Source organism: Dermacentor variabilis, chromosome 8 (assembly GCF_050947875.1).
Source record: "Dermacentor variabilis isolate Ectoservices chromosome 8, ASM5094787v1, whole genome shotgun sequence".
NCBI lineage: Eukaryota > Metazoa > Arthropoda > Arachnida > Ixodida > Ixodidae > Dermacentor > Dermacentor variabilis.
The window spans coordinates 126,614,690-126,631,957 of record NC_134575.1 but is presented as its reverse complement, the minus strand read 5'-3'; the positions used below and the strand labels follow the sequence as shown (position 1 = coordinate 126,631,957).

The following is a 17,268-nucleotide window of genomic DNA, read 5'->3' as shown; positions in this document are numbered from 1 at the left end:
TGACGGGAATGACTGGCGTGGACGCCTCTCTGTTTGCCCAGTCTTAACGTTAGCCACAACCTCAAGAGAGGTGGGTGGTGTTGGCTCTTGACAAAGGGAGGTACTGTTGTGCGACGGTGTTCTTTTCTCTTCTTATTCGTAGGAATACGCAGGCCATGGACATACATGACACTGAGGTTGCCCTTCGAAGAGCTTATATTGCTTGGCGTTTTCTTTATGTAGCTTGACTCTAATAACAGCTTTTTCTGGGGGTTTGTGTTAGCCTCTAGGTTGTCACTTTCAAGAAAGAAAAAAGTCAGTCACCCAATAACATACGTTACCATCCTTAATAAACTCCCGTTATCAAGGATCCCGGCCAGGGCGGCCGCATTTCAAAGAGAGCGAAATGCTAAAACACCCGTGTACATAGATTTACGCGCACGTTAAAGAACCGCAGGCGGTCCAAATTTCCGGAGTCCCCCACTACAGCGTGCCTCATAATCAGAAGGTGGTTTTGGCACGCAAAACCCCCATAATCTCTATCTCTCTCTTTCTCTATTATCAAGGACTTTCAAAAGCTGCACCCCGCCACAAGACATCGTTAATTCCTTATGGAGTTGACTTGGTACCGAATTGTCGGCACTTAATGCATCCACTGTTAATTTGGAGGCGCTATCAACAACCTATTTCTACAAAACAAGAAAAGAGATAATTTTGTTCATATTTTGTCGCTTCCCGAATAGAAGTTTTACATGTTGTAGACACGATGAGCCCATTTCGTTACCAATGCACAGCGCAGCTTTACTAGTGCAGTACAGCTACACCTTTCACATTTTCCTGGTTTTCCTACATAAATCACTATACACAGAAAATAAATGGAGCATATATGACCAAAATGTGCCTTTATTCTAGGTAATGCCATCGACACTATTTTTTATGCGTCTTTGCGTTGCCAGGTACATTGGTATTAAGAGGAGTCTTTCATATCTGTGCAGTCTGCTCACTGAAACCCAATTCGCAACATGAGACTACTGCCGTATACACTAGATAAGAAAATGCCGACGTCACTTCTTTATGTAGTTTCAGTTTCAACTTGACCATCGACGAAAACGTATGGTCCTGTATAGTGGGAACAACAGCACTGGCAATATATCGACTATGTCTTGACCAAATGGTTGTACAGCGGATAATGGCATCTCCTTCAGTGAAGAAAGCTCGAAGGTATGCAATTCTTGTGTTGCAATGACGAGGCGTTTCCTTTTCTTTTCAGTTTTGTGAGCTGAACTTTCGGCTTCAGCTCCTTCTATCTCTTAATTGCAGTTGACATGGTTGCGTTCATCTATTATTTCTTCATGTGAATCCAATATTGTTAGTGCTAACCGCAAATCGTTGGTTTTTATTGGTGGAGTATATTTTATTTTACTAAATATAAACACAGCCCGATTTACCATTCTACTGCTCTAGCATGGATCACATGGTCAAGATGTTAACACATATGCAGAAACCAACCTTTGGAAACTGATTCTGCAGGATGACTTCCTCACGCGAACGATATGTGAAACGCGTTTATGTAGACGGGAGATTAGAGACAGTAAACGCTGCTAAAAATGTTCTAATCGCCTTTATATTCGGCGTAAGAAATGATAGCTACGGCTTTAAGTCTCTCAAGTTTCGAGCAAGAGCAACATGGAATGACCTAGAGCTGGCCTTTTCTGGCGGCTGTTTCAGATATCCCCAAGGATTGTTTTTTTTTCCTCAGCAAGGTCTTAGCTGCATACCTTGCTGGGGAGCCTAAATCTTAATCTAAGTTCTAAAAGAACTCGAACCCTCAACCAGCAAGCAGGGTGATGCACGCGACAGCAGACTACGCTATCTCCGGGGTCGTACAACAGCTCACCCTGATAACTCCGGGGCAAGCCCAGTTAACGATTTCACAGTCTTCTTCACTGGCCTGACTTACTTGAAAGAAGGAAGAGCGAGTAAACGTGCCAAACTCCGCGAAAGAACGCAAAGGACGTTCCGCTTTATTAAAGTATTTGTACGTATGGAGGCGTAGATTTCATGCGCTGAGGACATATAGATGATTTCGGTAGTTTCACCACGTAATACCGTAAAAAACAAGGGGCGGAATTCACTACGAGAACTTACGAACAAATTTTGGCGTAACAGCAATCTTACAAATAAATGTGTGCCCGAAAGCTTAGTCTTCGCAAGTTCAGCGAGTTTGCCGCTCCCGCCGCTGCAAATATGAGCGCTGTAGATGAAAAAATGCGCATATGTAAGGGTGGCATAGGTGGGAATTTCGGTACTTCCGTCAATAGTTAGCGTAATTCAATGAACGAAACCTAAGCAGTCGTCGCAGATGGCGACCTACGAAGCATTTTTACGATAGGGGTGTTGAAATCTTACGACCATAATCATGTCTATCTGCGCCGCCCGGGCTGACTCGGGTAAGTGTTGGAACGCGCTGTTTCGAGTTATTGGCGAGAGACCACAATTGATAGCCAACGATAGCGCGTGCTTATACATTAGCGGTGCGGTGTGATTTGTAAACTCAAAGTGCTTTGAGCTCTTTCTATGCATAACTGTATTGCACGTGCGCTGCTTTGTAAGGTAGTAGCATTAATGCTGAGCGGCAAACTTCTGCCTTATGTCTGATGAGCTTTGTTTCTGTATGCACGCAATGACCTAAATTTTTATGCTTCTCATTGCACTCTATTGGGTCTTAAATATAGAAGTGTAGTGCCCGTGCCTGATACACTGTAAAAAATTTCCGTCATTACACGGAGGAATTCCGTCATTATACGGATAATTGCAGGTAAAAATACAGAAAGTATGTCATATATCGAAAATACGGCAAAATCTGCCGTTAATGTATGAAAGTGCTCTCCGTTTTATGCTTTACGGACATTTCACTGTAATCATATAGCGGTTATACACTGTTTTGCACGAAACAGATAGAATCCCCATTTTTGTTATGCGAACATCCTTATTATTCTGAGAAAATTTAACCTGTCTGAATGAGAGCTCGTACTCACAAAGTTTCACCTAACAATATCTTATTGAACACACCTGCTCTACGAATGATGAAAATACGTACAAAATGTGAGAGCTAGCCTTTTATCAAAAGCTGCAATATATATATATATATATATATATATATATATATATATATATATATATACGCATCTGCTATGCCGGTCGCAGTTTGCCGCGCACATGGGCCTTGTAACGCTGATCGTATGCGCAAATATATGCGTGTTCTTGCAATGTACTCAAATTAAGCGCTTTGTGGTGAATAATATAGCATACATGTTTAGGTGAACGAAGAGGGCATACGTGCATACTTAAACAAACTTGCTGCACTCAGGTGCTGGTGCACTGGGAAAGATATTGGTGCTCTACGCCAAAAATTGTGCGCACTATATATCAGTACCGAAACGCAGGGAGTGGTATAATGATCGTAACTGTGTTTACATTTGGCAACAAATGGTCTCGAAGGTGACTGGCGGCCTGTAGATCCAAGTACACGGTCGGATGAAATTTTCGAATTCGGCAAGCAATTAACCCAAGTGTGAAAGTTGGTTTAACTCATTCCCATAATATTTACAAAATCTCGCCTCTGTCAATAACTGTCCATTCATTGAGACAAATCGATTACGCGTAATCTTCACTGTTGACGTGTTAATTCTTGCGGTAAGATGTAATCGCAAACATTTGGCGCTTTATCTTTAAACAAGACCAGTAAGTGCGCTCGTTCTTGTATGCCAGAATAAAGAACGCTAACATGCACCGACATGTGAGCAAATTACTGGAAGGTGACTGAAGATGAAGGACCTATTACCGTGCTAGTACTGTGTGTACTGTAAAAAAGAAGAAAAAAGAAGACGGAAAGAAAGAATGCCCACTGCCGAGATGTAACGATTCAAGCTTCATTTCTTTTTGACCCAGAATGCAAAACCATTAGTTTCACGTACTTTATACATGGGTAAATGTTGACACAACTCATTATTTACCTGTTCATTACATGCGCCAACCAGCCCAAATTATCACTATACTAGAGCATATTGACGCATCGCAATGCACTGCTTTGCACTTCATTGGAGCACAGGGGTTTGCTATACCCAGTAGCGAACGGTTTGGTTGCCCTCCCTGCCTTTCTGCTTCTTGCATTCGCTCTCCCTTTGTATAAAATGCACTTACTTGTGGGAGAGAAAGCATTCTCCTCCTTTAGAATTAAAAAATTTGTCAAGCAATTTTTTGCAGTTCCAGTAACTAGAGCACAAATGCGGAAGCGAAACCGATTCTGTTCTGCTCTCCGCGCTCAGAGAGTGCGGCACCAGGGGGCAGCGCGCGCTGCGCTTTCTTTAGGAGTGGTGGACGAACCTGCACATGTGTACTGAGTCGGCATTTATCGTGTCGTGGTTTAAAAGTTCTTAATTTCCAGTAAATATCTCTTGATTTGTGCTCAAGAGTGGAGCAAGACCCCAAGGAAGAGAGGTTGACGCATCGGTAACGAAGAACAGAAATGATGGATGGTTACGCTGCTTGGGTCTCGGCGCGTTCGAATTGGCAAAGTTCCTAATTTGTCGCCGTGTGGTGTGCGCTTGTGCGCTCGTCATTTGCTGTCATCGCGCGGGGATATTTGCCCTGGATGTCTTTCACTTCGTGTACAAAACTTTGCACGCTGCGGCATCGAAGAAGTTGTCCTGTGCTTGGGTGCATGTGTGCGCTTGGAAACGGATAGCCTGCTTGCTCTCAACGGGTGTTCAACAGTCGACGTGTGCTCGTAACTTGCTCATGAGGTAAGCCTATTTTAATCTTATTTGGTTTGCATTACGTAGGTGGTAAAATGACGTGTGGTAAGGTGGTGTCGCGAACAGAAATATTATTTCAAAAGACCACTATGCAACGTCTTAGGGCAAAAATGACGCATGAATAGACGAAAGGATCGCCCTACCTTTTCAGATCGATTCCAGTCGTAGCGCGATCGGCTCGATCGCAATTTCCTCTTGTTCACTCGCGTGAAAACCGTAGAATAAAACTGCGTTCACTTGCGCACTTGTATTGACGCTTGTATTGACTTGAGAGCATACTGTATGCGACACAAGAACTTCTGTTAGAATACGGAAATAAATGTTCGAGGCAATAGCAGTGGCTCACTACCTGTGATCATTACTTTCTTGCTTGGCTGCACAGTTTAATTGTAGTGACCAAAAAAAAAGTTCTTTGCTCTGACTGCTCTGTTGTGTTTCCTTGCTGCATCTGTGTTTCCCTAGTGCAGCAAGCGGTAAACGGTGTATCAGTGCAAAAAAAATTGGACATGCAAGAGAAGCGAATGGTATCATCATAGACTCTATTTTACGAATAATTCAGCTGTATTACTAAAGCGGAGAGTGTATATGCGTGAAAGTCAGATTGTATTGATACTCAGCAAAAACAAGGTAACTTATCATTACTAATTAATCCTTTCCTTTTACTGAAGCGCAAGTTGCTGCTCGGCTGGAGCTGAGAAGAGGCCTGCTCTCTCAAGTTATCGCAGTATTGTAGCTGTCAAAGTGAGTGGATCTTTTTTTCTCTTAGCTATTTGCTACCTGAATCATGACCACCTACTTAGCTGTGTAGGTGATCACTGTTAGTGACATTGGAGGGCTGGTGGACAAGCACTCCTTTATTATTGCAACGCATATGACAGAGTGCAGCTGTGGCAGTATGCGCAGGTGTTAATCTATTAGCCAAATTTGGTTCTTTGAGTTAATATGTTAAATATTGATGTCATTGGATTGTGGTCTAGCAGGCAAAAATGCTAAGCAAGGAGAAGTAATCTTAATTTGCACTTGGTAAGATGTGCAAGCAATTCAGGCTGTTATACATGAAATGGGACATTTGTAGATGTCTTCTACAATGCTTCAGTCCTGAATAGCTTGAGAGTTAAGTGATACGACTATAATTTCTCTGTAAAGCATGCAGCACGGTTTAGCATCGGGGGAGGCTGGCATCAACAGACTTCTACTTACTGTGAAGTTCAAATGAGGTGTTACTGTTAGGGTGACTATATATAATTTATACTTGAGTTCTAATCTTGTAAGAGGTAGACATAGTTTAACCACTTGTTTAAACAATAGTGATGTAGTATCTATGTATACAAGTATTAGCGATTCGTTTCTGCCATTTGGACAATAGCAGAATTGCGTGGGTAATACTTGTACACATAGATATTACATCACTATTGTTTAACCAAGTGGTGCCCCTGCCTGCTATAATTACAGAGCTATTATTAATTAACGTCAACTTTTGTTGTAACATTACGGCACCTTTTATATTATAATAGATTATCACCATTGTGTACCATAATAGTGTCATATTTGAACTAAATGTATTTGACTTTGCTATAAACCCCTGCATAGTGGTGCGCCATAAAATTTTTTTCGATAGTTTCTGGCCTCAGAATGCACTTCACGTTATATTCTTGTTTGAAACAAGACTATTATTCAGTTTTCTCTGCTTATGTTTTGTGGCACTTCAAACTGCGGTGAGCTAAGCCACTGGGCAGCAATACTAGAATCGCTACTGTATGTGGAGCTTTCTTCAAGCGCACACAAAAAATGCATAATTACTTTTTTTAGCGCAAAGCAATAGACACAAGAAAGACGACAGGACAAGGCGCTAGTCTCAACTGACATCACTTTATTGTGTCCCTCCTTTGTAGACAGCATAATCTTGACGAACATGCGCTGTGAACACCATGTGCAGGAACCACCACCAAGAGCACACATGCGACAGACAGACAGACAGACAACGAACTTTATTTAATCCTGAGGAGCTACCAGGACCTCCTAACGGGAGGCCATTGTAGCCGCTGGCCGCGCCCACGTAAAGGACAGAACGCCGTGACGCTCTGTCAGCATCCAAAAAAACCATATTGAGCACTGTACAAGGTTAAAGAAAGCACACTAATGCACTGTGACCCCAATGACTGCATGAAGAAAGCTTCCGATAACTCTCTGGCGGTGATATCACAGCTCTTCTTCAAAATAGTAGTATCACGAAACATTGTGAACATAAGCGATCCATACCAACAGGCACAGGTTCCCATTTGGCTAAACATTGCAAAATATGGAAGTGCAAAGCTATGTTTCGTGATACTACGATATTGAAAAAGTGCTGTGATACCACCGCCCGAGAGTTATCGGAAGCTTTCTTCATACAGTCATTGGGGTTACGGTGCATTAGTGTGCCTTCTTTAACCTTGGGCAGGGCTCATTATGGATTTTGGATTCCGTCACATGAGTGCGCTCTTCTGATCGGTTGTTGGTGGTTCCTGCACATGGTGCTCACTGCGCATGTTCTTCTAGATTCTGCTTTCTATAAAGGAGTGATGCAATAAAGTGATGTCAGTTGAGACTAGCACCTTGTGCTGTCGTCTTTCTTGTGTACATTGTTTTGCGCTTAACAAAGTATTTATGGATTCGCACCAACGAGCCCGCCAACACATTGTGTTGAACGCAAGGAAATGTAGCTTTGCCTTTTTTGACTGTGTTGCGGGCACTTCTGAAGTACTGTCTGTCCAATGACCTTAGTGGCGTGGAAGTGCCGTCCACTTCTATGCGTTGCTTTCTGTTTCATTGTGACATCACATCATATTATAATCATAATGTGTATGTACTTTTTCTAAGAGACCCATATTCCTATGCTTGTGTTATATTTGCAGTCGCATTATTTATGTGCAAATAAGCAGTGCTCCAAGTTCCATTTTATCGCAAAGTAAGGTAATGGTACGTAAACAGTTCTCTATATCAGAAAACCAAAGCCCAACCGCCGAACAGTACCAAGCAGCAGCCTTAGTTCATTGTCAAGTAGTCAGATTTTATTGGTCATGCAGAGGCACACAGCGCACCTCTTTATTACTTGCTGAACAATTAAGCTGTGTGAAAACTGAACATTTACGTAGCTTCAACCACATGCTATTGGTCATTGCTCCTGCTCTCAGCAAATGTGGAAGATTATCACGGCATTGCTCTTTCTAACTCTTTTTCCTTATTACAGTGGGATTACTACATCTGTAATTAGGAAACGGATCACATAGGCAATCAAAAGCCAACAATGTGTAAACTTCGAACATTGATTGTACAGTTTGATGACTCAGAATAAGTAGAAATACACCATAAACGATTGACAATTAACTTTTACTTGACACAGGGCTAAAGCATACAGTAAGCATACTGTATGCTCATACGGTGTCACATAAATTTAAATTTTAGTGTAGCTTTCCAGTGTATGCTTCTATTTTTGCATTCTGTCAGAGGGATGGTAACGTCTTGCATGTGTAGCAACTAGACTGTCTGTACACAGTAGTAAAAATGTGCGAACCTTATTTTTTATTGATTTGATAGAATGTGTGGAAAAATAAAGTCATACAATCAGCGCACAGTAATGTGACTTTCTCTGCACATGTTGCAGGTTCAAAAAAGTATGGTAGAAGCTGTTGCCAAGGTTCCGACCAGAAAGGAAAGCCAGTGTAAAAGGGTCCACACCACTGAGCTCTACTACAGCGGATGGACAGCACATCGAGCGCCCTCGACTGAAGCCAACCTTGTCCCGGAAGTTGGTGCTTGACAACTTGCAGCAGCACTTTGTCTGCACGGGTGTGTGGCATTTCTTTCTCTAAAATGCCTGCCTGATGTGCCATGAACTACCCAAGCAGGCCAGAGCAGTGTTCCGAGGCGTCCAGAATTTTTCCATTGCAGTGTCGAGAGTGTCACTAACAAAAGTGGCGCGCAGTGGAAACACTGTTAAATGAGAAAACACTTGATGTATGAAAACACAATCGTATACGGGTTCAGATTGTCATAAAAGCGCTTAAGAGACATGCAGAGACAACAGCTCCTAAAATCTGACAAACCACGAAGAAAAATTTTTACGGCATCAATATTATCTGATCGCACGCACTAGTTAGGCCACCATACGCCCTGCTTCCAGGACAAGCGACTGCATGACACCACATTTCCACTGGCTTCACCTGCATCCGCTGCGGTGTATTGCATCCAGCAAAACATATTAGAAATCAGTGGTGCACAGTGTTTTCTGTCCCCGTTCTCGATTCCTATTGAACACATGGTAAACTGTTTTCAAAGCGTGAAAACAGAGGGAAAGGACTCTGAACACGTTGAATTTTAAGGTGGCTGGTACTGGGTAACGCAAGTGCTGTGACACAGTAAATTTGCACCAGGCAACGTAGGAGCCCAAAAAGACTGATGGTTACTTGCAAATGGCCAACGTATTGTTAGCATGTTAAAGTTCTTTTCTTTATTCTCATCGCTTATTTAGCTAGTGGAGACAGCTTTCACAACTGAAGAAGAAGCCTTGGAAGCATGAAACACTTCACAAAACCAGCTTCAATATATCGAGTCTGCATCACACAATTTCATGGCTGCATGAATGAACCCTCTGGTTAACATATAAGACTGTTCATGATATTTGCCATGCGTTATCTGCTTTATCTACAGGTCAACCCAACCCTATCTTGAGACTTAAGCTGATTTTGTGTTTAGAGAAATAATGGCTGAGAGCCAGCTTTTGAGAATGCAGACTGAGCTCGACAGTTTGAACACCAGAACAAGTTATTGAAGATTTCAGATCAAGAACCTTCAAAGGCCAGTGCATTTAGTGGTGTTAATATTCTGCTCAACATTGTTCAGGGTGTCTACCAACCGGGAAAACCGGGAATTCTCAGGGAATTTGAATAGTCTAGAAACAAGGAAAACTCAGGGAGCTTGTGCTTCTATCAGCGAAAATTAGCTGTAACTTTATTGAAAGGCAACGAAAGTCGTGGTATGCTGGCTCCAGTAACAGAGGAATCGCAACGAATCGCCATTGACGCCATGTCATTAGCACAAGGTATTGCGAGAATAGTTAACGAACGATTTTCCAGACGCCCGATCTTTTGCACATGCCCGATAATTCGCACGGCATTGCGGCACCACTAAGTATTCCATATAGTCAATGTATATTGCCCTGATTGCAGGTCTAAAATGAAATCAATCAAATACACCCCCGCTGCCATTTTGATTATCTCGCCGCCTCGATCCGGCATTCTCGCACGCAGATTCGCTGGCAGCCGTAGCCACCACCGCGGTAAGGTTAGGCCTAGCTGCTTCTGCGTTCGCTATTAAGCCACTTGCTGTGCGCTGCCGTGTTTTTCATTGAAAGAATTCGCCGCTGTCAATAATGGCACCGACTCTGCGTTTGTAATCCTGGCAATTGTCTTCGAAGTTCGCATAGCACAACGCATTGCGTAATCCCAGTCTCGAAAGTTAGCTTTGCCTCTGCACAGTAGTGTTACGCGGTGAAGCATAACAAGTGTGGGAAAGGGCAATTGTCACGGGACACAGTATATATTCCTTAATTATACACGCGTGCACCCCCGTCTCCTATCACAGTACGAGTAACGATATGCCTAATAAGTGTACTTTCAGGCCGTAAGAGCTTTTTCGGAGGTTCGTGTAGTAATTTTAGCCCTTAAGCCCAGTTAAAGACAAGCATTCACGTTTTTCGGACTGCCAATTTTTCGGATGTTTTGGCGGCCCCTAGGGCGTCCGAAAAATCGGATGTTGACTGTAGAACTCAACAAGAGGACGCTTCAAATGATCCATGGGGTGAACGCGTTGCAGAATGAGGATGGGAACAGAACTGACAGACACACTGAGGAATTAACGGGACAGGAAGCCTGCCGCTGCCTCTTTGAAGGAGCTTGAGCTCAAAAAACAGTGTTGGCTGATGCCGAGATGCAGGTGTCCCTCATCCAAACCAAAATAAGTTCTTCAATGCAGTGAAACCCAATACTGAGGTGTTGTGTACGGGCTCAGAGTATGTCAGGACAGTTGAGGTCGACTTCCCAGCTGCTGAGAGAGAATCTTAGTTGTGACAAAGTTCAGGGCTCATACTGATGAGCTTGCTATCAGTTGATAGAAATAGCTCATATTCAAAAATGTTTACTTATGTATGCATCTCCTTTTCATTCATATTTGAAAATGTTCGTCTCAATTTGGAATGGGTTTTACTATTTTTTATTTGCATTTTACAAACACGTTCCTTCTGATTTGTTTTTAAATGAAATAAATATATATTACTCCTTTTTATTCAAACTGGATTAAATCATTTTTTGTTTCAGCCTGCTAGAGTGTGACAGCATCGGGAAACATGGTGTCAGCCTGTTTTGACATAAAACAAAGTTCTGGCTTATTCAGGGAATTATGCAAAGGTGCTTAGGGAAAACCAGGAAAACTCAGAGAATTTGGAAATGTCAACTTCGTAGACACCCTGTTGTTGATTGTTACGTTCATATGGTGCCCAAGCATTGCGGTAACAACTTCACTTGGAGTACATAGCAAGGGTGTACTCGACGTAAGCTGGTGGCTTTACTGCATTTTCAAAAACTGTTTTCTTGTTTAGTTGAGATTTTCAAATTTTGCATTGTTTATTAGGTGTTGTGTCCTGTTTCCTTTTCCTGCAGCTTCTTAATTAAACATCTGAATAGTGAAAACAGCCTGACTTTTGCTTGATTTTCTAGATTCCACGCCCTTCATGCAAAACAATTTTACTTCAAAACTGCGTGTACCTTACTGAAAGAATAACTTGAAGCAGCCATAGCCACCAGTAACACGCAAGAAATGATTATGAAAATTGCAATGTTTTTTTTAGCTACAGGGTGCCCTAACTATCGTGCACTAAGATTTATAGATATGTAAATGCGACGAAACTAGACAGAACGAAGGAAATGTTATTTGCCATCGCTTGGACATACTCGGAACATTTTTTGCGTTCGGCCTATTTACTTAATAATTCCTAATTAGTTAATAAACGTCTAAAACAATTTAATGAAGAGTGTCAATGAAAAGTTGTAGAGCAATATGAAAGCCTCCCGATATACTTTTCTGTTACTCATTGTGTGCTACGTAAAAGTGTTTTTCCAAGGAATAAGCCTGCGAATACACGTAGAGTGTCTTGAGTGGCCAGTCACGTGGCAATTTTGTGGTGCAAAGCCACGAATACAACTTGTATGGGTTCTTTTAAGACAAAGACTTAGCTCAGAAGATTATCCTTCATTATGTAGGCTGTGGAGACAAAGTTCCTTAGAATGGCCATGGCCATCAAGGAAGATGCCGAGGCCACATACAGTTCCTCCAGTGACCGTGAAAAGGTCCCCTGGGGCACAAGTCTAATTTGGCACCCCCACCTTTCTCCTGCAGCTTTTCTGTCTACTTAGCTAACAGGTGGGTCAAAGATGGCAAAGGGAACTTGCTCAAGCGCAATGCATTTGTGGTGTGAAGTTTTTCCCTTATGATTTATCAAAAAACGGGTAATAAGTATATGATATCGCCTCCATACGGACACCTCTTTCCTGCAGAGAATTAGCAGTAAAAAAAGGAGCTTACGAAGCCTTGAATATTGGCCAGGATAATGTGGCATAGATATGATAATGGTTATGAATGTTTCTGGTGAAGGTAGTTGTAGTGGAGTGAATAATCGCAAAGTTTATATATAGATTAAAAGATGTTTCGTTCCAGTGCCAGAATTTTAAATCATCCCAAATAATTCTTGTGTTCGATAGTCTATGCACATCGAGTGACAGTGTTTCTTGATGCTTGCTTCTTGCTGACATCATTCTTATGCTGCATAATTCACCTGTTTAAATTTCCTGTTTCTCCCGTTCAAGCAACTTTACATTCATCATAAGAAACCTTGTAGATGAGTTCCAAAAACTTGCTGATGATATTAGAGGGCGGCGTGCACCCCAGGCCTAGATATGCATTCAGGAGCCTCATGTCTTGCAAATGTTAGAAATACTCCTGCTAAGCAAGTTCTTGGTGTCATACAAGGTTATTTCCGAATACGAATTTGCCTAAATTGGGAAAACAGTCAATATAAACATGTCAAGCGATATCGCTGACAATGCACACACATTCCAACCGAACTAAATACAAATAAATATAGCACCAAATGCAAGAATCATTAACATGATGCAATTCTTTCAGTGGAATAAAATCTGTCCTGCATTGTAAATCTAGAATCCTTTATAATCCAGACTACTAAATACCTCATGAGGGTTGCGACGTGAAATATACATGTTGTACTTGTTCCTCATTTTTTACTTTAGGACCCGATAATGCATAAGGAGGTATGATAGGGTAAACGGTACATGTTACATTTAACGTATTATTTTAGAAACAAGTGCAGATATTTACATCAAATTTCGTACGCTCACAACAGATGCCCCTGCGTACAATATGGAACACTTTTTGTGAGCTTAGATTGTTTACCTGTCATTTGGCTCATTCCCAAAATGTCAGGTGTGTTTAATTATTCAATGTACCTTTTCTCTGTAACCACTCAAAGGAATGTGGTGATATTAGGCAGTGTTGTTCTACATACCAATAGGTTATATCTGAACTAAAGACATGCCACATTCTTTTAGCAATTTGTTCCCTAAAAAATAATACCGCTGCATGCACAGAGGCACAAGGGGGGGGGATGTCTTGAAGTGTAATTTTTTTCCAGTGTTATCATTCATATCATCTGCAATTTTTTTAGTTCCGAATATTTAGGACTGGCTAATGTACATCTGGGCAAAGTTTCAAAATGTGAGGTGTGTTTAATTATTCAATGTACCTTTTCTCTGTAACCACTCAAAGGAATGTGGTGATATTAGGCAGTGTTGTTCTACATACCCATAGGTTATATCTGAACTAAAGACATGCCACATTTTTTTAGGAATTTGTTCCCTAAAAAATAATGCCGCTGCATGCACAGAGGCACAAGGGGGGGGTGTCTTGAAGTGTAATTTTTTTCCAGTGTTATCATTCATATCATTTGAAATTTTTTTAGTTCCGAATATTTAGGACCGGCTAATGCACATGTGGGCAAAGTTTCACTGAAATCCGGTGAATACTTTCTGAGAAAAGGTACATTGAATTTGAGGAACTTGAAGAAAACACAATTTGAGAAAAATGAAGCTTTATGTTTGCATACTTCTCATGCATGCTCAAAATGCCCCAGGAGAATACATTTCACGGCTGATATTCTTGCAGGTGTCTCCAAAACCCTTCTTAGAGTTCCTTTTTACCCGTCGTGTTTCCTTGCTCTCGGCAGAGTCATACAATTCTGCCCTGTCAACGCGCTCTTTGTCCATTCTGTCGAGGGCAACATCACAAAACACACTTGGAACAATTCCAAGAGCCTCTAGAACAGACTTAATGAAAAAAGAGAGCGCTACGAAGACAAGGACGAAAGAACAACGTGTACGACAGACAAGGCGCTACTTCCAACTAAATGTTTTTTGAAGAAACAGAACTTTAAATAGATGCAACCAAGGACGGCCCATCGTGACATCACGACCTCCCTATCTCTTCAGAAAAGCTATCTCCTTTTCGGTAAGCGTCACTGAAGGGCAACTAATGCACGTGCCCTCGGCCTTTGCAATGTAAAAAGCTTGTCTTCGTAGCGCTCTCTTTTTTCATTAAGTATGCTCAACCAACTCGCCCACATCAAGCTTCTGCTGCTCTAGAACAGCTTTTCTTGCAGAGTTACCATTATTGTAGTAGGCTACAGCATCGTTAGCTGCTGTCCTCAAGGTGTCAGCACTGACAAATGTTGTCTTAGCGCTGCGACACCAGATGAGTTGGTTCAGCGACTCATTGCTGTTCTGTGTTCGACCGTGAAGACATTTGCTCAGAAGACCTGGATCTGACAACGCCTTGAACACTGGCTTGATGACGTCCATCACGGCCTCAGGAAGGTAGCTTTTGTGGGAGTAGGTCTCAAGGCTTCCCTCAACAAGGCTGCGGTTATACCCACACCATGAAGAGGGTCCCTTTGGGCAGAGTCCATGGTGGGGCTTGGTGTCTGTGGATAACTTATGAAAGTATATTGCCCACACCGCTCGTCTCATATTATCCAGACTGTCTGTATTTCCCCGAATAGCTTTGCCATATTAAACCTGAAGGGAGTCAATGTCCTTTTCTGTGAGGCGCCCTTTCCCGGAAAGTGGTAGACCATCGGCAAGCTTTTTCCCCTTCTCATTCTTCTTGATGTTCCTGAGCCTTGTGCCAATCCGCTTCTGGGCATGTCCTACACATTCATGTTTTTCCATGGCCTTCTCGTATGGCTGCGAGTCTCTTACCGAAATGTACGCCTTACTCACTCCATCACCAATGTTACTTGTGTACATTAGTTGGTGCTTTTCAACAGAGCGCCCAAAGATTTTTACTGCTCCAGCAGATTCCATTCCACCAGATGGCCCATCGTAGGTAACTTTACATTCATTCAAGTTGTCATCTGTGTGAAGATTGCGGGCACACATGTGGCAAAACTTGGGCTCTACTTCAAAGTCGAGCACTTTTCCAGTGTCGGCCGATATCGCTGCTACGACGCCATGTAGTGAAGAATAACCCCGCTTCATCCACGTCCCATCCACTGTGACCGCAGTTTCCAGCTCTCCATCAGAGGCAAAGGCCTCTTTCTTCAGTTCTTCGGCAGCTTTTGCCATACTATTACTCACAGCGGTCGTAGATGCACAAAGAAGCCTCGCGTTGTACGATGCAAACTTTGTTGGCGGTGGCGGTAGATTGAGCACAGCACACATGATGCTACCAGATGCCAAACCTTTGCCGCAGGTGCGAAGGGCATAAACGAACCTTTGATTTACTTCAAAGATGTTGCCAGCAATGCGCCTTGATGTCTCAAGCACACTGAGAGCATCGCACTCGCTGCAGGTGAAATTTATGGAGGATGCCAAACCGCTTCGCCTGTTAATAGCTTCTTCCAGTAATATTGCACCATTGTTGCACTTTTTACACACAGCAACATCTTGCAAAGAAACTGCGGAGAAGAGCGAAGTCGATTAGACGGTAGCCAGTCGTACTTGCTCCGTCTACATCAAAGGAATCACAACTGATCCTCTCACCAAGTTTTGTGACACTTGCGCTTCGTCGTGCCGGTTTCTCACTGCCCTTCTTGCGAGTGAACCGATTACCTTTGAAAGCTCTCTTTCTGCTCCATTTGCTGGACGATCGTGCCATCTTCTGGGCAAGCAATACGTTTGAAACACGAAACAGACACGACCGCAACCGTAATGATGCCAGCAATAACAAACACGAAACACGCTACAAGAGCACCACTAGCGGAACATCTGCTATCAAAGTAAATATTTTTAATACAATATGATCTTTTAATGCACATTTATTTGCCACACATACCCAAGCAAAAAAAACCGCGCCATAATGAAGGAAATTGCGAAAGACAACGATAAACAAACCGGCCTCCGAACTCCGTCCGCCATTTTTAAACACCAGAGCGCGCGGCAGATTTTGGCGCGGCATTTAAACCGTTTTGAGCGGGCGCTCGAGGCCGCGCTTCCGCAGGTTTATTCTTCATAGTGCACTCGATTTTTCTGGGCCAAAATTGCAAATTCGATTTTTTGGAGGTTTACCCTACCTTACCTCCTTAAGCAGCAGTGAAAGAACTGAGATCACAGTGCTTAATACTTTATATTGATCCAGAAATCAGTTTCTCTGCCGATCGCAGCTTCCGACACTAATAATTTTTGACAACAAATCTGAGACAGAAGGCACATAAGACTTCGGGTGGTGATATTCACTATGGTTGTTTGGGAACAAAGTCCATAATGTACATGTTATGGCCCTACGTGTCATTACCTTTAAATAACGAGAAGGTAGGCAGTTTGCGTTTTACAAAACCGCATGGAGGTTTTTCACTGTGTGCAATTAAAATTAGAAACCTTCACAGCTGATACTAAATGCATTCTCCACAGCTTTAGGCTATACAGGTGCACTACTTTACGCAGAACACACTCTTTACCTCGTCACGGTCCAGGTGGTGATTCAGATTCTTCGAAGGTGTTTCATTGTGTGGGATGGCACATCGCGCTTCACTTATTTACAGAATATTGCATTCCAATTGTGTCATATGAGATAAATTGATTAGAGAGCTTTATCTTGCCTTAAATTTATTACAGCTGTGTACTGGTAAACTGGCAGCAGCTTGCAGTGCTTGCGGAAAAGCAAGTGTAACTGCTATATTATATGTAACTGCTAGTGCACAGGCATCGGCAGCAACAATGGTTAGGGTGCACTTGTTTCTTCTACACTGGGGTATGTATCCTCCACTAGAAAATAGTTTTTTTCGGCTTCCTCTTATACCACATTGGAAAGTGAAATGGGGTGTAATTTGTAGGGTATACTCTTGCATAAACTTCATAAACATTTTTCCTTG

General features: G+C 42.4%; 1 protein-coding gene and 1 pseudogene across 1 annotated transcript in view; one reads left to right on the top strand and one right to left on the bottom strand.

Moving 5' to 3' along the window:
- LOC142590571 (sodium-coupled monocarboxylate transporter 2-like) overlaps positions 1 to 17,268 on the top strand; it is a 183,409-nt gene that overhangs the window by 108,042 nt on the left and 58,099 nt on the right. Inside the window, exon 6 of the mRNA XM_075702856.1 lies at positions 1,060 to 1,200. Within this exon, the coding sequence (XP_075558971.1) occupies positions 1,060 to 1,200 (141 nt within the window). The remainder of the gene's footprint in view (positions 1 to 1,059; positions 1,201 to 17,268) is intronic.
- Positions 11,154 to 16,315, bottom strand: LOC142590774 (uncharacterized; annotated as a pseudogene).